Genomic DNA, 21,711 nt, shown 5'->3' on the forward strand with positions numbered 1-21,711 from the left:
GTGGTTCCTCTCATTCATTCTCTTTGGCCCTGTGAGTTTTACATTGCTTTCTTAAAGCCAAACCTGAGCAGGAAGCCTGTGGAATAGTCTTATCATTGTCCGCTCTCCTGGAAGCTAGAGCGCTCTCTGGGCAAAGGCAAGCAGTGGTTCAATTTTCTGCTGGGTAAGAGACCCTAGACTTCAGGTTTCCTATTTTTCTGGGCAAGAGCTCTTCTCTGCTAGCCAAACTAGCCAAAGGAGAGCTCATCCTTTGCTGGTCCTTAACACTCAGGAGAGGACCTGATGTTCTGAATTCAGAGTAGGTGGAGGTGTCTGCTGAGCAATTCTGAACCAGAGGTCTGCTTAGACCTTTATTTGTAGCATTAGCATTAGTGTTTACAGATAGCGATTCTGGTCTACTAGCTGCCCTACACAGGTGAAAATCTGAATCAATTCTCCCTAAAGACACCTGCCTCTCTCAGTCAATTATTAGGGGGCCTAATTATGTAGTCTGGGCAATTTGCTGGAAGCTTATTTTTTGGGCAGTGTCGAGACAGTTCAAAAGCAGTTACCAGAAAAAATTCTATCAGCAGGATTCGTTCTTTGACAACATGATTCATGATTTAGCTTTTATAAAACAAGAAAAAAATATGCAAACAGTCTAGTAGCCAGCAGAGATGGAACTATGAAAAGCAAACCAGTTACAAGGGAGAGCACCCATACAATGGACATAAACTAGCTTGCTAGTAACCTTTACCAATTACAGTAAAATGCACTGTTAAATTAATGACAATTGTTCATGAGCTGTCAGTTGAGTTTTCTCAGGAGTATCTAGTAGAACATACCAGGAATTAAGAAACAGAGCATTTTTGTCTTTTGCCTAATGAGGAATAACGAGGGAGAGTGTAATCATCTAATTTCTAGCAAACAACTACACTACTCTCACCAACAAGAGGAGATGTAGAAAATATCCCCAGGGAGAAGAGAGCATCTTTCCACTTAATACTACTTTATGTCAATAACACCACTGACTTGCATGGAATTACTTTCAATTTACTCCTTGTTCCAGTTTAGGAAGGAGATTCAGACCCAAAGAGAGTAGGATTTACTTACTAGTAAATATTATTCTAAAAAATGAGAGAATGTACCCACCAGTTTTATTCTGAGTTGATGCCATATGCTGTTTGTCTCGTTTAAAATTCAGAAGGTTGTGAATAACCAGAAACCTGTCATTTCCCATAGGCAAAGATTCTCCCTTCTGCTGAGTTCCAGTTAGTAAGCAGTCAAATTCACTTCCCTGAGCCCCACAGTCCTTCCTCACATGCATTTCTGTACATGGATAAGACCCTCTGCCTTCAGCACAGATGAGCATGCTATGGGAAATCAGCATGAAGGAATCCAGTTCTTCAGTCTGTGCTGGTTCTGTACACCTTTTGTACAAGCTGTCTCAGAATAAAACTTCTTCCCTAGTTGTAAAACTCAACAACAGTTAGTTCTGAGTTTAAAAAATAGGTTTGTTTTCAAATGAGTCATAAAAAACCCTTTTCTTTTGTTAGAAAAAAGCAATTTGTACTCATATTTATGTAGGAGAACTAGATATGTTTTTAGAGAAATAATCCCAGATGTCCATATGTTCACACTAGCCTGTTACATTCCAAGTTAAAGTATTTATAAGCATGTCTTGCAGGCAGGTGCAGCTGAGGTAAGTGGAAACAGAGTGGTTCATGAAAACAGGAGTGAAATTTCAATAGCATTTCAGGGGTTTACCCTGCAGGTTGTAAAAGCATGTAGGAGAAATATATTAAGTGCTATTAGATCTGTATACTTATGTATAGAGAAGAGATGTTACTCTTTTGTGCATCTAAAACCAAGCAAAGGCTTATGTTTATTAAATGGTTTTCAGCTACTTTCTGATGATAAAGATGCATATTCTCCAGGTAAAAGATGAATTCATAGGGACATCACATAATCAGAATCTGCTTTGTATTCCTACCTCAAATATGCTTGAATTACTTTTTGTTTGGACTACAGAAAACCTTTTAGACAATACTTCATTTGAAACTAGGCTTCTTGAACTGAGAATTTGAAGCCATTGTTTTCATTGACATTTTATTTCTGTAAGTGAAATGTATTTCAAATTATAAAAGCCAGAGTGTCAGAAAAAAATAGTTTTAGTTCCTAAAGATACAGTCTTTTGTATTGTTGCTGTTACTAGTAAAAAAATTAAGAACGACAGTACTCAATTCCTGTAGAGAACTGTCCATTTTAAAAAGCAATAGGAAATAATTAAAACCTCATTACTTAATTTTCCACAGTAATTACTGTGTTGTACCTCGTTATTATCCTCATTTTATAATTAGAAAAAAAGAAAATTAGGCCCAGGGTGGGCTTTCCCATTTTCTTAAAAAGGAACTGACCCCTGAAGCCAGTGCAGTTTGTGGGAGCTAAGCAGATGAGAACCTGCACAGCTGATGGTGTCGTGGTGGCATTCAGATTCTTCCCTTGCTGTGGGGCTGCACTTACTCAGCCAGTTTCTTTAAAGAACTGAGATTGACTGTGGAAAGCTGCACTTTCATGCTTGTGTGAAACAGAAGGAGACCTTCCCTTTGTCTCCTTCCTGTTTTTCCTTTAGGGCTAATAATTTGATGAGCGATCTATTTATTCTAAGTACTCTCTGTAAGGTGTGATGCTATATGTGAAGTTACGTGATATGCAAAAGCTTAAGTCCTACACTTGAGGAAGTCTGGTATGATGTCACAGACCTGAGATGCTAGTCCTGAAGATGTTTGGGAGTGAGTGTTGAAAGTGAGGAGAAGGCCAGCTACAGCTTGGAGCATCTAACGATTTCTTACCATCTTTCTTCACTATTATTAGGATCCACAAAGTGGAAATACTAAATAAAGCTACTCACTTGTATAAACTGCTTTTGTCCTCGCATTACTAGATCCCTGATTTGCAGTTATAATTTCTGAGTCCCTGTGTAATGTATGTTAGGGAGCTCCAATCAGCTGGATATTCACACTGGGACTTGAGATGTCTCTGTGCTCAGTCCACTGCAATGTGCATCAGCCATTCCCTTCTGTGAGTTAGCGTTCCATAACCTAAAAGGCTTTGAAATCTGTAGCATTTTCTTTCAGAGTCTGTGTCATAATTTGGATTTCTTTACTACTCCATGCTCTTTAAATTCCCAAATTCCTCATTATGCTTCTACTACTAATGAAGCAACCTTAATTTAACAGAGCTACTTTTAATAATGTCCATATTGCATGAAAGTCTAACACAGAAACGTACTTTCATAGTCTTTCATGTGAATAATTATGTGCCTTAAAGCTATTATCTGGTAGTAAAATTAACTGTCATAATTCATTCATGAAAGGACAGAATAACTGTCAATTATGTGTTTAGAACAGTCTGAAAAGGGGAGGAAAGGTACTCTGGTTTTGTTGACATTGAGGTACATGTGTTAGAGGTAGGAGAGAGCTTCTCTCCCACTGGCAGTTATTTTTAAAAAATAGATTACAAGGTTCACTGCTTCAAAATCTAATAGATACTCATTAAAAATTACCAGAATTGGTATTTTTGGGGTTTGGTTTGCAGTTTGTGTCCTCATGTCTCCAATCATCTACAATGTATGTAAAAAATAATTTGATTTTCTTTAAAACCCTATTTAATTTTCTGTAATGATAGAGAGGCCACCACCCTGCTTGCTGGTGCTGTTTATCAGACTGTCCTTTATTGTTTGAAAATGGCTCTGCTTTTTAGCCACTTTCTACTTCCTCATCTCCATATCCTACTCTGTCAGTAACCTCCTTTGTAAAGGCTAATGACCATCACCCCAATTTTGAAAAGCTGTATTTTGTTTCTTTTGATTTCAGAAGAACCTTTTTGTGCTCAGACTGCCAGGAGAAAAGGCCAGACTGTACTTCAGGTCGTATTTCCTCAAATGACAGAAACCTAGCTAGAAGGGATTTCTTTTTTTTTAAACACAGTTATTAATTTTCCTGATTGTCCACCTGTCAAGTCTTGACTATTCAGTCTAGTGGTTGTCTTTAGGCAATTTAACATCCTTGGGTAGAGGGACCCAGATATAGAGAGTATTCAGAAGCATAATTTGTTTGTTCTGGCCCTCAGTAGCAATGTATTAATAACAACTGTGTAATGAACATAAAGATATAAATCAGTTCCTTCTTAACACAGTAGTAGTTAGAATATATGTAGATGCTTTGGTGATAATTTTGTATAGCTCAAATTTGACTATCAAATCTACATAGTATCAAGCTGAACAAAGGCAAAATTACTCCTTAGATAGGAAACATCATGAGAAAAATGTCTCTTTAGCATTCTTGAGCATCCACCATCATTTGTAATGTAACTAGATTATGTCATTTCTAGAATAGTAAGGTAATTTTTTTACTAATGTTAGTTAAAATTAAAGTATGAACTTTTTTGTTCAGGTAAGTAAAGACAGCAGAAATGACTTTGTGGTTGTATGCGAGAACAAATAAACCCTTTCTAATCTGTAATCAGATAAAAACTTGCACAGTACAATAGGGTTTGTTTTTATCTCAAATGCTTCTTACAGAGGATTCTAATATGTTTTAAAAGGCCACACTAAGCTAGTGAGAAAAAGATTTTTAGGTGAGTCTTTAAAGAGAGGTAGTTTTCTTTGTAAGAACAAGGTGGAGGAAAGAACAAAATCAGATCTTATGAATACAGTTAATATACACTTACCATATCATAGAATCATAGAATGGTTTGGGTTGGGAGGGCCCTTAAAGGTCATCTAGTTCCAACCCCCTGCCACGGGCAGGGACACCTTCCACTAGACCAGGTTGCTCAAAGCCCCATCCAACCTGGCCTTCAACACTGCCATGGATGGGCCATCCACAACCTCTCTGGGAAGCCTGTTCCACTGCCTCACCACCCTCATAGTCAAGAATGTCTTCCTTACATCTAATCTAAATCTACCCCCTTTCAGGTTAAAACAGTTACTCCTTGTCCTGAAACTATACTCCCTGTTAAAGAGTCCCTCCCCATCTTTCCTGTAGGCCCCCTTTAGGCGCTGGGAGGCTGCTCTAAGGTCTCCCCAGAGCCTTCTCTTCTCCAGGGTGAACACCACCAACTGTCTCAGCCTGTCTTCACAGGAGAGGTGCTCCAGCCCCCTGATGATGTTTGTGGCCCTCCTCTGGACCTGCTCCAACAAGTCCATGTCATTCTTACTCTGGGGGCCCCAGAGCTGAATGCAGTACTCCAGGTGGCGTCTCATGAGAGCAGAGGGGCAGAATCACCTCCCTCAACCTGCTGGTCACACTTATTTTAATGCAGCCCAGGATACAGTAGGCTTGTAGCCCCATTTTTTAAATCCTGTGAATTCAGGTGTTTGAGCGACTTTAGGACAAGAGGAAATAGCCTCAAGTTGCACCAGGGGAGGTTTAGATTGGATATTAGAAAAAATTTCTTCACTGAAAGGGTTGTCAAGCATTGGAACAGGCTGCCCAGGGAAGTGGTTAAGTCACCATCCCTGGAGGTATTTAAAAGATGTGTAGATGTGGGACTTAGGGATATGGTTTAGTGGTGGACTTGGCAGTGTTAGGCTTGCGGTTGTACTCGATGATCTTAAAGTTCTTTTCCAACCTAAATGATACTATGATTCTGTGACTCCTGTTTTTTCCACCACACGTACTAAATAGTGGTGACCTCCGAAGACTGCCTGTGAACATTTAGCAGCATTCCTAAGAAAGTGGGACTGTGATTGCTTTCCCCACCTCAAGCACCAGAGGTATCAGTTCTGTAACTGTTTGATAGCTTGAATAACCAAAATTTATGAGGAACACTAAAAGCCATAAGGGCAACTTGAATTTAACTGGGAAAGAGCTAAACTTCCCCAAAATTTTTTTCTCATTGCTGTAAGGTTGTACTTCCTGAACTTTAGTGCGGGGATGGGTGTCTCAGAAAACGGTGCTCACAACACAGACCAAAAAGGATAGCAGAAATTAAAATCCTCTTAGCTGCCACACCTAATCTCCTGAAAAGTGCACTGAAGCTTGGGTGAGATTAGAGAAACAGAAAAAATGTTATAAGAAACTGTGGATCTTGGAACAGGTCTGTTTTCATCTGGTTCTAGGCAACAGTTAGCTTCATAGTGGCTGCTGGATTTTAAATACCACCTTACTTAAAGACTTTTTACATGGAAGACATACAACCATCTTCCTGCAGAATATGAGATATTTATATTTTGCTCTTTTAGAAGATTTTAATTTTATCTAGAGGAACCTTTTGGTAATTCAAATGATGAACACAGTCTTCAGAAGGTTTTGGGGGTGAGGTTAAAAATTTTCATTAAACTTTCTCCTTAACATTTCAGGTGAAACAAATTCACTAGCCTTTGCATGAGACAAACAAGCCCCTCCTTAAGCCTACAAATTTTCCTTAAAAAACCAACAGAAAATGAATGACTTCAAAACTCCCAACTTCTGCAAATGTAGCACATCTGAGCCTCACCTAATAATGGAACTGCTGAGTCCTATAGTGTTGGATAGTCAACTCAATCACAGACTTCTTGAATTGCTCTTTCCACAGATCTGTACCCCAGATTTGGTGGTGTTTCTGGCATGTTCCAGTCAAAGGCTGAAAGAAAGGTTACTGAAGCGTGCTGAACAGCAAGGGAGACCTGATGATAACCTGAAAGCCACTCAAAGAAGACTAATGAATTTCAAGCAGAATGCCATCCCATTGGTTAAATATTTCCAGGAAAAAGGACTAATCATCACAGTAAGTCCTTTACTATATATCTCTGAAACCTTAATTGTTGTTATGGTTATACTTGCCTTCTTGGACCTTTTGTTTTACCATAGGCTAGATGAGTCGAATTATGTTTTAGGTACACACCATGGTTACTGAAAACAAACTTTCAGTTTGCTGAGAGAGTATTTTCTGCAAAATGCAGTAACACAGAGCAAAATCGATGTGCATGTAGATGACATGGTAAGCATCATGTCAATTCTTTGCTGCAAGCATAAATTGCTTCGCCAGCTAGTTGCAAATCCTTTGCTCAGAAATTACTTGCATGAAAGAAGACCTTGCTTTGAAACACTCATTGCTATTCCAGTGCCAGCAATTTTATCTCTTGCAAATAGTCTTGGATAGTTGTCTTGAGAGGGGAGGAAAGCAGAAAGAACCTACATTCTAACAGAAAGCATATCTTGAGTTGGATTAAATCAATACAGGTTCTTCAAGGAATAAATATATCTGGCTGTTTACTGACTCCAGTAAATAAAAAGTCCTTAGATTATCTTATCATTGTTTAAATATGCCTTATTATGTGGTCACCTACAAGCCTGAATGTTTCAGATAAAAATTTTGATGACAAGAAAATTGCAATGTAAATAGACCACTTGGATATCAGTAAGAATACTGATTTCTGCAATATCTGGGGCAAGAGAAACTATCTCTAAACACAGAACACACCAAAATCTTCATTCATAAATGAAGCCAGAAGTACTTTTTGGAGGTAGGGCTAGCAAGTACTGCTGAAGTATTTAAGTGCTTAACGATGACAAATTCAATGAGCAGTTGACAACAGTTGAATTATTGACATGTTCTAAATTGTGGACTCTGTCTGGTTGTAATAGTGCACAGAACTTGGTACCACATATGGTACCATGAGAGCACAGATGGCCTATTTTGTTTCTTTTGATAGCCTAAATAACTTAGGTAGTTCACATTGGTATGTTCTCCTCACGGCAAGTATGACTAATTCTATGTGCTGGTCAGATTCATGATGGGCCAAAGCATCCTTAATTGCAAAGTCATCTAATGATGTTGGTAGCCTTAATAATGCACTTCATCATCTGTCAATTTCAGAATGAAAATCCCAGGAAATTATTACACTGTTTTCTCCAGAGAGTATCTGTTCTGTCTGAGGATTTTGATTAACTCTGTTTGGAAAGATGAGAGGACTGGAATTCTTGAACGTTGCTCTTTGTTATTGAGGGAGTGTGTATTTTGTGACATTTCTATAGCCTTTACAAGTGCTCCTCCTATAGAAAGCATACTTAGCTCTTCAGGGAAAATGTGCCTTTGTAGATAAAGCATGTGAGACATATCGATAGAATTCCTTTTCTGTTTTTCCTATTGAGGCTTCATTTTCTACTTTTTAGCTCTCTTTCTTGGGAGTTCTAAAGATAATTTAAATTGCAGTATTCACCTTAGATGTCTCTTCCCTTCTTGAAGAAATCAGATGTTTGTGATGGCTATGGAAATGGTAACATGACATGTGAACTTTATATTAACTGTTGATTACAGGACAAGGAAACAGGCTATGCAGAAAATACTGACTTGGCAACATGTCAAAAAAGTCTTTAATATGAAAAAAATCTGTAAGATTTGAATTTACTCCTTAACTATATGGTATCTACTCAAAGTATGTTAATATAATTTCATAGAGATCTAGAAATTACTCTAGATTTACATTGGTGCAGAAGTGAAGAGAATTAGACTTTGGAAGGGAGACTGTGTTGCTCACCTGTCATTAGAGCTGCTATAGTGCAGTTGCATTTCCCTTGTTGCAAAAACAGGATGCGTGAGTAAAGCCAAGCCCTGAGAGTTAGATGCATGAGTAATTTCATGGCCAGTGGATAAAAGGATCCCTTTCTGTAGATGATAAAGAATATATATGGCAGACCTCATTTCCATAGGATTTCAGTGCGTATGGAAGATACATTTTGCAGTTACCTAAGGCAACTAAGTTGGTGGGGGATGAATGAGAAAAAGGAGTAGCTGGGAAAGGAGTAATAAATAGAGATTAAGCATGCATACTGCAGAGCAATCAAGCAACTGAAAATTTCTACAAAAGGCCATTATTTAAAACCATATGACCTTGAAAGAGAGGAAACATATGCTAAGTCCACATAGAAAACTACATACTACTAGAGCAAGTTGTAAATTTAAAAAGTGTTTTTAAAAAACGGTTATTTTGTCACCATTTGTTCTTTTTCTTAGCGCTCAGTTTATAGATCAGCATTATCTATAGAGTTTTGACATTCTTCTGACAACATAATTTCTTTTCATATGTTCATTGTGTTAGAAATTTATTTGTCCAATGGGAAATCTAAGTATGTTTCTGCCAACTTTCTGTCCTATCGCTGTAAGCAAACATCAATGGAGATAACAGATGTTTTCTTACTCCAAATGGCTTTGATCCCATTGTCTTCTTCATTGATGAACTTGAGCTTTCTTTTGGTTTTGGGAAAAAAAAAAAAAAAAAATTTTTCAAAGCCTTCCGTCAGTGGAAGAGACAGAGTTTTCTTAGAAAGCCATGGGATCCAAGAACCATGGCAGTCCTCATCACCACCTTCTCCTGGTGGAAGCCTTGTATCTTCAACTTGCCTTTCCTAGTATGTATCTGTATAATACACATGTAATATTAACACTTCTACATACAGTTGATGCACTTGTGCATGCTATTTCCCTACAGAAGGAGGAAGCAAGGAAGAAAACTGCATTCATTCTGCTGATCATAACGTTGAACCTGGAAGGCACTGAAATACTATGCGGATGAAAGCAGTGTAAGAACTAGAACAGCATAACATAGAATTACACTAGCCTAATTCCTAGAGGTGTGAATCCTTGAGGCAAGGTCAGGCAAGGTCAATGTTGACCAGGAGGAAAAAAAAAGATTTACATTTTTCTTAAATCCCTACCTGTACCTTGTCACTGCTATTCAATTTTCTAAATCTCAGACATTTCTTCTACCTAGCATCATGATTCTACTCAGGGAAAAGAAACAGAACCATTTGTCTTACAGAGAGTTATCATTTTAGAACCACAACTCAAATTTTAAACGTCTACTTAAATATGTTTTTCTTCATCAATACACAGACCAAAAGAGAAAAGAAAAATTCACTGAAATCTAACTAAATAAGATTAATGAGTAGACATTTGATATAATTATAGTCTACTGTTAGACACTGCATGAGCAAGAAAATAAAAAACAAAATTCCCAAAGAATATTAATTTTCCTGCTCCAGCAGTTATTCTATACTGTTTTTAACATATTTTGGTGAAGTTAATAGAATTAAAAAACATGCTTTTCATTTCAGATCTTGTTGGTTACATTGCTTAGGTGTAATTCTTTCATCGTTTTTTTTTTTTTCCTCTTGATCTTTGATAATTTTATACAGTACATAGCTTGTACTTGTTTGCTGCTCTTATGCCTTATGTTTTCAGTCAGTGCATGGTATCCCTGCTCTCAGAGTCTGATCCTGGTTTCTGTTTTGAAGGAAAGAAGTGAGGGCCCAACCTATAGCACTTCTAAGAAACGGGAAGATATAACTCTGTCCTTTCTGAAAAACTCCTTTGGAATAATGAAGTTGGAATATCCAAGATTTTTTATTTTTGTTCAAATTGAACAGATCTGTAAACTTCATTAGAATTAAGAAAGAGAAGTAAATATCTGATATTTTCATGAACACACAGTCTGTGTTTCAGATTCTTTTTAGCAATCTGTCAGTAGGTCTAACAAGTCAAAACCTGACTTTACTTAAGTCAAATTTGATTTCAGAAAGTATCAAGACAATAGCAATAGATATGACAATATGGGACATGGAGTATATAAATAGATGTATATGCTGGCATTTATTGTATCGGTAACTTTTAAAAAATCTTAGAATATTATCTATTGTTTATCTAGACAATAACTAAGCCACAGGTTACTGGGGGAGGAAGATGTTAGTTCAATTAAATTATAAAAGGGAGAAAATGTAAGTGCCTAGATGATCTGCAAGTACTCTGATTTTCAGCAGAGGACTTAGTCCTGAACACAGTTTAATCCATTCCTATATATCCTTTCTGCCATCTAGCAATTATTTAGATGAATATATTAGAATATTGTTACACTTGGTCTCAGGTGCTGACATGACAATTGGTATATGTACCCAGCCATGCCCAATAAGCCAAGGCTACTATTGAGGTGTGGTCACCAGTAGAGAACTTTAAAATAAAAGGGTCTGTGTATGCAAACTTCTAGACAGTGCTTGCTGTTCAATTAAAAATACTTACGTGGTTCAAATCATTCACTTATGAGAATCATTGTCAGGTACTTTCTTATTTTGGCTGCACTACTCCCAGAGATGCAGTATGGTATCATTTAACTTTCTAACACTGATTTATAAGGGTTTCCCTCTTTTTCTATTTTTTTTTTTTTTATTAGATAATAATGAAAAAGTAAGGCAAAGAAAGAAAAAAACCCCGAATCCCTATGTAACTAATGTTGCTTTAATGCTTTTAATGTGGTTGATGTCCTGAGGGAGCGCTAGCTTGGTCTGAAAAAATGTGCTGTGAGTTACAAATAATAAAAAGTTAATCCTTCTCCCTACGCCCACCCCTGACACCCCAGCCTAGATAAACTGTGTTTTGGGAGAAAACTGGTTTGTGTTAGCTGAAGGTCTAGTCCAGCACATCTTTGTTGTCTGGTGAGAACTTGCTGTTAAAGGAGATTACTATTAAAAGAGTTCCTTAAGAATCAGCTGGAAAGTTAAACTGAAAACTGTTTTATTGTTTTGTTAATCTCAAGATACATTTCTCTTTGTGCGTTTTATCATTATTAGACCTGCTGCTATGAACTACCTAGCCTTTGTAGGATAAAGCTCAAGGAAACCACATTCACTGACCTTTGAATAAATTACTATGATGTAAAATTATTCTAACTAGGAAACCTTTTCATTTATATCCCATCAGATGCCATTCATCCTACTGAAGGGAAGTTTAGAGAACACAACAATACAGCATGGTAGACCATAATGAACAAACTGTTGTAGCACTTGTATCATAATGTCCCTAACTCTAAGTCATAAACAAAGTCTCCCACAGAAAGCAGCCTCTCCCCACAAGAAATGGTTTTTTTTCTGCTCAGCTGACTTGGTTAAGTTGTTCTCAGTCATAAGGACAAGCTATATTCTGGAGAGAAAGGAAGGAGAATTCAGAGGATAGTAGATGGTGCCCACACAGTGAAAAATACTAGAGTTGTACTTTTTTTACTGCTCATTCACTGAGGAATATGCAAGAAAAAATTATGGCTACTTATTTTTATAAAATGAAGCCACTGGTAACAATCAGCCATATTCAGTAAAGTAAAAATTTTGACCATGCTGTGGTTATTGCTGTTATGTTTTTATCAGAGGAAAAAATTATCAGAGGTGAGGAGGGCAAGATAATATGCAGGATTTGTATCTCCAGATAATCTGTATTTCAGAACACAGTTATTTGTATCAAACCAAAACTAATTGTGGGAAGATGGTAGAATATAGCAGAAGTTGGGTAGAAAGGAAAAGGCAATTAAACTTCAACTCTTTATTCTGCCTTGTTCAGATGGATTTTAAATCTCTGCTATTCCCACCCCAGTGATACCCATCAGCCAGCTATTGGTTATTTTGAAAAGGAGCTCTAAATCTCCACTTTGTCTGGACTCTAATCTGGTATAGATACTGATATAGTCATTGGAGAGATCATTGGGTTACAAAAATCTTTCAGTCACAGTTACTAAAGCTGTTCTCAGAGAGCGTAGCTGTTCTTTGTAGAACATATCTGTTGGTCTAGACAGAAAAATAAAAATTACAGAGCTCATTGTCATAGCAGTGAAGTTTCTCCTACTGGAGACAGGATTAGGTCCAGTCTGCCTTATTTATAATAATTCTATGTAAGCATAGTGCTTCAGTGTCAACCTTGTTATGTTAATAAGCCTGTGTGTATTAAAAAAAAAAAAAAAAAAAGACTGCCTTTAGTGAGACAAAAATGCTAAACATTAAAAGAAGGCTCTGGTCCTTATTTAAACAGCCAGAATGGGACAGCATCCTGTAGCATTAAGTGCTGATTTCACTAATATCTTCATTGTCTCATTTGTCATTTTAGGGAATTTACCATGCCTATGCAAAACATTAAAATGACATTCAGATTAGTCAGAGAAGTAAAGAGAACCCAGAAAAAGCAGCTGAAGCTGGAAATGGATTTTGAGCACAAATTTAGAAGTTAAATAGTTGCGGGTGAGGGAAATAGCTTATGTAGCTGTCTGCCCTCATTAGCATCAAACAAGCCTAATGGCTGTCAACTGTCACAGAAAAAATTCCCCACGGAACTGTTATATAAATTTTTCTCTTGATTTGGTTAAAAGGGGGTTTTTGCTATAGCATTGCACACTGACATGAACTTTAGCTACAGGCTGTGGCTTACCAATATGCTGGCAAAAATATCAGTTATAATCAATTTCTGAATTTTCTGTGCTATCATATAGCTGTCCAACTTGAGGTTTTGGTTTGGGCTTTTTATTTATTTATTGAGCTGTGAATGCCGATACCAAAGGACTTTCAATTACTCGTTCCTCCTTTAATTCTGGGCCCCTCCCCAGAGAAACGGGGGTCCTGCAGTCCTTTCAGCAACTCTCAAGGTCAATGCGGATCTTATTGATAGCTCACTGTTATGAAAAGGCATGATCTGAACCGCCACTCTGCTTCCAGGTCCCAATGGCAGCCACCGCCAGGCACCTCTCCCAAACCAGAATCCAGCTCCAAGAATCTTCTCCTCAGTGGAGGAATATGCATCTGATTTGGCAGAACGCAGAATGACTAGATGCTCTGTTTTTATGGTGGTGATACTTGCTTTCATCCGTACAGTTTTGCATTAAACAATCCTTAAAAAGAAAATAAAAAAAATCCCACACCCCCTTGCCTGAAGTAATGCTAGGAATAGAGACTGTTAGCCACCACATCCCCCACGTGCTCTCATTTCTCCTCTGCAGTCTCAGGATCTCATTTACATGCCATCTGATGCCTTGGATCTTGCATTTTTGGCTACAAAGTGATACAGACTTGGCAGGAATGGTTTCACTCGAACTTGGCCTCATCTGTATCTGAGCATAGCCTTTCTCCCCACAAGTTACAGATGTGGGTTTGAACTTGCTTTGCTTTGTGGAGGGTACTGAACTGAGATTTCCCATTGATTGGCTCAATGCCACCAATACGTTTTCAAATGCCTCTCAGTTTAAAAATACAGCAGTCATATGCACAGTTTGTAGGAACATGTTAGATGTGCTTTTAACATGACTACTACACTGGCTCTTCAGGGTACTTGTGGTTTCTTGGCCATGACCAAGTGGGGGTGTGAAGAGGAACCCAGATAGCTTTGAACATCAGCTGTAGCAAAACTTCAGTGTTTTAGGAACTCTTCAAATCAAGCAAGGAGTGTGGGCAATTATTTGTGGGAACCTCGAGACCAGAGGTTTTGTTTGAGATTCAGGAGTCTTCCTCTGTTTTGCTGCATGGTTCCTAAATCTTTATGTGGCTCCGTGAATGTATATGCTTATATAATGACAAAAAAATTTTCTATACCTGGAAAATGAGATGTGGGATGGGAAATAATTACTATCATTTTTTCACTTTTTGGTGATTCAAAGCAATGAAAGGTAAGTTGAAGCCTAGAACAGGTAACTAGATCTCTGCAGACACAGAAAGTCAGCTAGCTGTTATTGCAAATTAAGGGGTCTCTGTGTCTCTCCTATGTTTGATAGCTCTTTTGCAGAAAAACTGGGATATGAAAGAGAACTTGGAACTGTTTCCTGTGGAACCGCTGAACTAGAGAAAGTTTATGCATGCTGTTGTCACTGCTAGGTTTTATACTGTGTCTCAACACTACTTATGTGTTACTGCTTTGTGAGGTATTTTGAAGAACATACAAACGAAGGTATTTAAATGAAATTTATGTAGAAATGCATCTAAACAGTTTGCAAATATATGCACATTTTATGTGGAAAAGATAGATAAGTAATTTGTGCATATTCGGAAGCATGTGCACCGTATACACTTCCCAATGTTCAAAATTTTTCCAGCCTTTGATTATATCATTTATGTCAACAAGTTAAGTATATCAGAATTACTAATGTCTGCTAGAGAATGACCAAGCTTGGAAACTTGCCATCTGTGTACATGCACGCATGCAGGGAAAACTTGAGGGTAGAAGATCTTTGCTGAGGTGAATAGCATTAGTGCAACCCTATTTTCTTTACTATCTTTGGAAACATGATAATTTAAATAAATAACAGCTTTTTGAAATCTGCCCTGCCCCCTGTACACCCAGTAGCTTGAATGAAGAAGTAGACTTTGAAAAAAGAAATAAACTTTGACAAGTCTAGCTATAAAATTAGCCATTGATGAGTGCATGAACCAAGCTGATTTAGGAACTCCAGAAAGAGAGGGAATGCTGTTTCTGACAGCCATACTATCCCAGATTTTATCCCATTTCTGGCACTGAAAGCTGATACATGTTTAAAATTAACAGAGTTTTTTTTACAGATCTGAAGCTAAAGCTGAGATAAGTAATTAAGCCAAGTTATCATGCAGAGAAATGAGCTGTAAGAGATATTTAAAATAACATGCCCTACATATTCTTCAAGTTATTTTAAACAGTTCATCTTAAGGTAATTAAGCTGTGTCCTTTGGGTGAATATTAGCTTCTAATTTCCATTCTGTAGTTAAAGTGAGGCTTAAAGAAGATTATTTTTTCCTATTTAGAGGAGATTTATATTAAGAAACCAGCCTGGAAAAAACACCTCATCTCTGGGAAGTCCTTTTGTTTTGAATCAGGAATACTTGGCATCCATAAACAAACTTCCCTATGCTAAACCACACCTGATTTTGTGAACATCCAGCAGAAAACCAAAGCTGCATTTCAGCCATGCTTTGCTGTCAATGTTACTTTCTTACTAAACGTTCCATGAGTGGTTTCCAGCTCTGATTACCTCCTATGGATCTTCCCTGTGAAACGGTTACAGTCAGCAACTTCCCGAATTCATGGCAAAATTATTTTGCTGCCAGTTGATCGAAAAATTTTAGATATCAACTCATGCAAGTTGCTACATCAGTAGAATCAGGATGGTCTTTCAGCTGTCGCTCTGACAGTCCCATTAAAAAGTTACTACATTTGGTGGCTCATGCCTTACAATTCCAGTTTTTAACGTCCTTATTTCCTGAATCTTAAGTTGGTATCATTAGCTATTGTTAAATATTTCTATTCCTTATGCACATGGCAACTGAATGTTTGCTCTGATATCAACCGTACTCAACTTTGATTTAAATGGGTGAAATGAGACTGAGCGGGCTGGGCTGTAGCCATGCAATCTAGTATCATCCTGTAATTATTCGAGCATTTGCTCCTGTTGCTCATTTTCTATAGATGTACTGCATGAAAGAGAGTGGAGACATAAAGGATTACACTTTCTTATTTTATAATGCATCGTAAAGATAAATTTATTCACATAAATGCTCAGGTATTGTAATGACGGAAGCCATTTAAGTGTGAAAATGGAGAAAAGATGCTGAGACTGTCAGCAGAAAGTCTGATGCAGTTAATCTTCTGGACCTCTTCTGGCATTTTTCTCTAGCGTTCTGGAGTCTTATTGCAGCATTTAAGCTCAACAAGACAGGGTTTGATGCAGCTACAGTGTTGATGGAGAACTGAGAAAGCTGAAAAGGTACTCATCCATTGTGTGACTCAGAATGCACCACACATGACGGTGCTAAAGTGAGAACTATAGCCTTGCCCTAGTACATCTTGCCCCTTGCAGAATATCCTTTTGAATGTTTCTGATAGCTCTTTGGAGGATTTTTTTTTCTAATAAAACTAAAGGATATCTACCGAACAGTGCTTTGAAGAACTGTATGAAATACTTCAGAATTAGGACACACCGCTATTATGTTAACACAGCACTTCACTGAGGTAATATATCCTTGCTTCTTAAATTCACTGATACTTAACACATCAGCTAGCCACTAATATGGCTGGTTTGTTCCTTGTACTGTGGTACATCATTTTAGTGTTAGCACAAACATCTCTGCACAGCGTTACTTTGCACCACGTAGACATATCCTAAAATTCTTGGCAAAGATTCTCTTGTGAATCCTCTGCAGTTTGTCTTTGCTATAACTAAGCATGTTTCCTTTATCCTTTTGCACAGTTACCATCCTTCCTACTCCCATTCGTACCTTTCCATCTGATACAGGACTGCAGTTTGTTCCATTAATGGCCAGCGAATACAACTATCTGTTCACTTTGTTGTCATCGTATCACGTTCTGCAATTCAGTAGTCTACTTAAATAATAAAATGGGAAAAGAAGCCTCACAAGACATGACTATAACACTGCAATCACAATTATCATTGTAATTTTCTGTGAAGGAAGAACTGTTGTCTTCATTCTCAATGGTTAATCTCTTTTTATGCCAAAAACATGGTCATTCATACCAGTTGTGGTATAGCAAATAGAGGACTTAATGTTTAAAATGTGGGTATGATCAGTTATTTATATATCTAGGATCGTTCATACATATGTTACCCTTTGATCAATTTTGTTTAAAATATAGTTGCTAAATTTACGTTGGTTTTAGGTAAAGCTTAACATTTTTCAGTATGTACTCCACTGGATTTCTCCTCCCATCTTTAACCAGAATGTCAAATTGAAGCTTCACATTCATGTTTTCAATACCAGTACTTCAAAATTCTCTGCTCTGTCTAGCATGTCAGGTCTTGTCTTTTGCTGTATTCTACCATCCATGGTGTTTTGGTAATAATACAGTTTTTGTAATGCCAAGGTCATCTCCCTCTCCTACCACTGCAAGATGCCAATTAGGCAATTTAAAAATATACTTTTCACTAGTTTCCTACTGTGTCCTGCCTTCTGTGCTTTTTTGGTCTGCTCTTCCTAAAAGAAAAGGCTTCTGTATAAATGCAGAGTCCTTACTAAAAGGGAAGCTAGAATGCAGGCAATACAGTCTTTAGTCAAGTCGCTTATTGGTCCTTAATACACTGGAGAAAACCCCCCACCAATCCTCTTTTATCTGAACCATATTGCAAGAATTTCACTATATAGATTCTACACAATACAGCTCCACAAAAACCCAAGGCAGCTCATTTCTGTTTCTTTTACAAGAACATTATCTCTGCTGTCCTTCAGACTATGTATGTCACCTCAGTTTGCTGTAATGGCCATTAAAGGTTTTGTGGGTACTTTAGCTTTCATCTCTGACCCTGTTCATAGGGTGCAAGACACAAATGAGCTCAATTCCAGTAGTGTGAACAGAGGCTTTTCTTCATTTATGCAATTCATGTTCTCTCACATCTCTTGAACTTTAGAAAGAGGGTCAGGAGCCTTGTGAATTCTGAAGTGAGTTTGGTTTTAAGAACTATGCATTATATCCTTGAACTACAGCCAGGAGACCACTCCTCAGAAAAATCACTAAATCTAGTAGGGTGAGCGTAATACAGAATAAGTTAAACATATCTGGATATTCTCTCGTGGGCTACGTTAGGACTTGGTAACAGAAACCATGTCAGTGTTTCTTGGAAAGATATCTCTACTAAAGCCCTTAGCTTAACAACCAGTTATGTTAAGAGAGAACTTTCAGAATTTATTTGATAGCTTCTTGTTAAGGCTGCACAACAATTTGTTATAACCCCATTATAACATACCTTATAAATATTAATTATTCTTTAAGTTAAAGGTTACAGTTGCTCTTTTTACATTGAGCAAAGTTCAAACAAAATTGCAAAATTCCTTTTTTCCCCATGAACTGCACAAGCATGGTGAACTTAGCTGTTTAAAAAAAAAAAAAAATGCCATGAAAAAGCATTTACTAGAAAATGACTGACACTTGAGGCATGAAACAAGACCTAAATCTAACCTTTTCAAAATGCATGATTTGGCTTGAGGATGAAAAAGGACAAATAAAAAAGTCTTAAGCAGGGATAGAATTATTCACTGGAGTAAGGATGGGACATAAGTAGGTAGAGGGAGTCACTCTCTACCTCAGTGATTATTTATGTATTTACAAAAGTTGTACAGCTCTGAGAGAAGGATATGTGGGAAACCTTTTGCAAATTAAATCATAGGCATGTACCCAGGGTCTTCATTACATGAGGTAAAAGAGTATTGCATTCACATCAGGGAATCGGTTAAAAATTAGCTGGTGTGCAAAATCAATTGCTTGCAGAGCCAGCATATATAAATGGGCTCTTTGTAGATTCTCACTTTCCATGCTGGAGGAAGGAGGAAGTCAACAACATCCTAAGACCCAATGGAGGGCTTTTAATGGAAGTGGGATCTAGTTTGTTCAGTGTAGACTGGTCCACATGAATTTTTGTTTGATAGGGTATTTGTATTTAGTCAGTTCCCCTACTCCCTTGCCATAATTTTAATACAGAGTAAGCTTTACAAATAATTACAATCTGCCTCCAAATTATTTTTCTTCTTTTACAGTATAGACTACTCTCAAAACTAACAGAGTCAAATAAGAGATTACAGTTCCTTGGAAGTTCGGACAGTGACTTCCAAAAGTTTCTGGGAGCTAGAACACTATAGTCCAAGCTAAAGGAAAATTTCCTTTCCTCCTTAGCAATAATGACTATATGGAATGCAGTCATTGTTTCAACTTGAGATTTTGAAAACTAGTTTTAAGAACTAGCATGTCTGAACTGTTTTGAAAACTCTGCAAATCTTGTCTTTGTTCTATAAATTATCACAAGTCCACTTTTAGAGTTAGTCTGAGTATTGATACTTCCTGCTTAACATTTATCATGCCCATTAGAGAAGACTATGTCCCTTAGAAAAAAAAATTTACCGTTGATATAATACTCCATAAGAGTTAGAAGATCTAATAAGATTTATGATATGCAGAAGGAGGGAATTGGAATTGTATTAATGATTATTAATTAGGATATGATTGGTGAGATCCACGAACTGAATTTTACTATCTGCACAGTGCAATGCCATATATTGTATTACTTCAAAACGGGACAGGTAGCCAAAGAATGCCAGGAAACTGAGTTAACATAACAGGTTCAGGCTTAAAATAATCTGAAATTATTTTTTGTTTAAAAAGATTTTTACTGTCAGATTATCCAAGTCAACTTATTCAGAATTAGAACAAAAAAAGTTATAGAAAGAGAAAGGAATATTTAAAATACTTTGTTTTCTATCTCATTACAGCTTAAACCACGTGAAAGGAGAGTGGAAACCTAAAATCCCCCCCAATCCCTTTTGTAAGAAAAAAAAATTGGGATGTATTCACACTGTCTTTTTTTTCCCACTTCAAGCAATTTCACTGCAAAAGTAAAGAAATCTTCAGTTTCTTGAATGTCTTTTGTTCAATTGGAATCTTAAACAGAAAAAAATGCAGTAAAAGCAATCTTTAAGTCTAGTATCAAATTAATTGAAACTAAACATCACAAAACTTAATAATAAACTTGTTCTACCCTTAGAAATTGCATCTTAACACTTCCTTCATTTACTGAATCTATTAAAAATAAAGACAAAATTACTTATACCCATTCGCATTGCAACTTTTCAGAGTATCTTGACCAATATGAACTATAAATAATTTTAGAATTTGTCATATATATCTCATTTCTTGTATTTTTGTCTCTTGGAAGCATGCAAGAATACCCGTTCACACTTTGAGTTGCTTTTAACAGTGCTTCCATAAGCTTATACTGAAGAAATTTTCAATTGCTAGCATAAACATGCATTAATTCTTAGTCACAATTGTATAGCTGTTTTTTAACTGTTTAGAAGGAGAAAATACAATCAAATCAATGTTTTCTCCTAAAGCCTATCCTGAAACCAAACCAAACTTGTTTTCCAGGGTCCATAAGTGTGTCAGAGCCTATGCCATTCACTCTCTGGATAACATGAATGCTTTTAATAATAATTTTACCAGTAGTAAAATTTTAATAATAAAAGAAAGGCAAACATAAATCAAACATTCATTATATTAAGGTAAATTTAAAACAATGTATAATTGTTAAATGTTCTAAATAGCTGTTATATCTAGTCACCGTTTGAGTTCTAGTCAGTACTACAACACTGGTGAAGGTTGAAAGAGGTACACCTTCCATACACTTTGAGCGGACACATTACAAAAGCAGACACTTTGAAAACACTTAGTTTTGTAATTCGCTGCCCATGTTTTGCCAGAATCCCAGTAGAAATTACAGGTGTAAGATTGAGATTATTCTGCTAAACTAATCAAGTCAGAAAAAAACCCATACTAGCATTGGGCAGAAAATGGAAAGGTAGAAGCTTCACAGATATTTATTTGTCTGCCATTTCAAAAGGTGACATTGAAAAAAAACATACCATAAGAAATGCCATGATGTAGTCTCATCCAACAGAACAATACAGGAATTGTGAAGGAGCTGCGGTGATGGAGAATACTAGCCAGAAGCTGCTTTAATACAGAGAAAACCCCCAGTTTATAAAATGATTAGTTTAGTAAGTGTAAAGTAGTGGATTCTCCTTTAGTATATCAAAAGTTCTAATTTTCTGTGTAAATTGATGCAGTGGTGAGTTATAGCAGTTTTTATAGATAATGTATAAATACTCAATATATATATTTGTTTGGCTTGCTTTTGCAATAAACTCTTGATATCTCAACAGTGTATTAATACTGTGGTATTAGACCTCAAGTATTAAAGTTTCAAGTATTCTGTAATTCACTTAGCTCAAATGAACAGGTAGTGGACAGCCAAAGGTAAAGTTATAAAATTATATAAAAAGAAAGACTGTGGAGGCTTCATTTTGATCTTTTTGGCATTTTTTTTTTTCCTACCTTTCTCCTGCAACACACACTATTGTTCCATAACATGCATTTCTTGACAATATCCCTATCCCTTCTCAGACTTCATTTCCGTAGTCA

General features: G+C 36.8%; 1 protein-coding gene across 1 annotated transcript in view; it reads left to right on the forward strand.

Moving 5' to 3' along the window:
- AK5 (adenylate kinase 5) overlaps positions 1-21,711 on the forward strand; it is a 99,642-nt gene that overhangs the window by 16,923 nt on the left and 61,008 nt on the right. The window contains exon 6 of the mRNA XM_049808586.1: positions 6,559-6,750. Within this exon, the coding sequence (XP_049664543.1) occupies positions 6,559-6,750 (192 nt within the window). The remainder of the gene's footprint in view (positions 1-6,558; positions 6,751-21,711) is intronic.

The sequence above is a fragment of the Accipiter gentilis genome, chromosome 8, assembly GCF_929443795.1.
Source record: "Accipiter gentilis chromosome 8, bAccGen1.1, whole genome shotgun sequence".
Taxonomy (NCBI): domain Eukaryota; kingdom Metazoa; phylum Chordata; class Aves; order Accipitriformes; family Accipitridae; genus Astur; species Astur gentilis.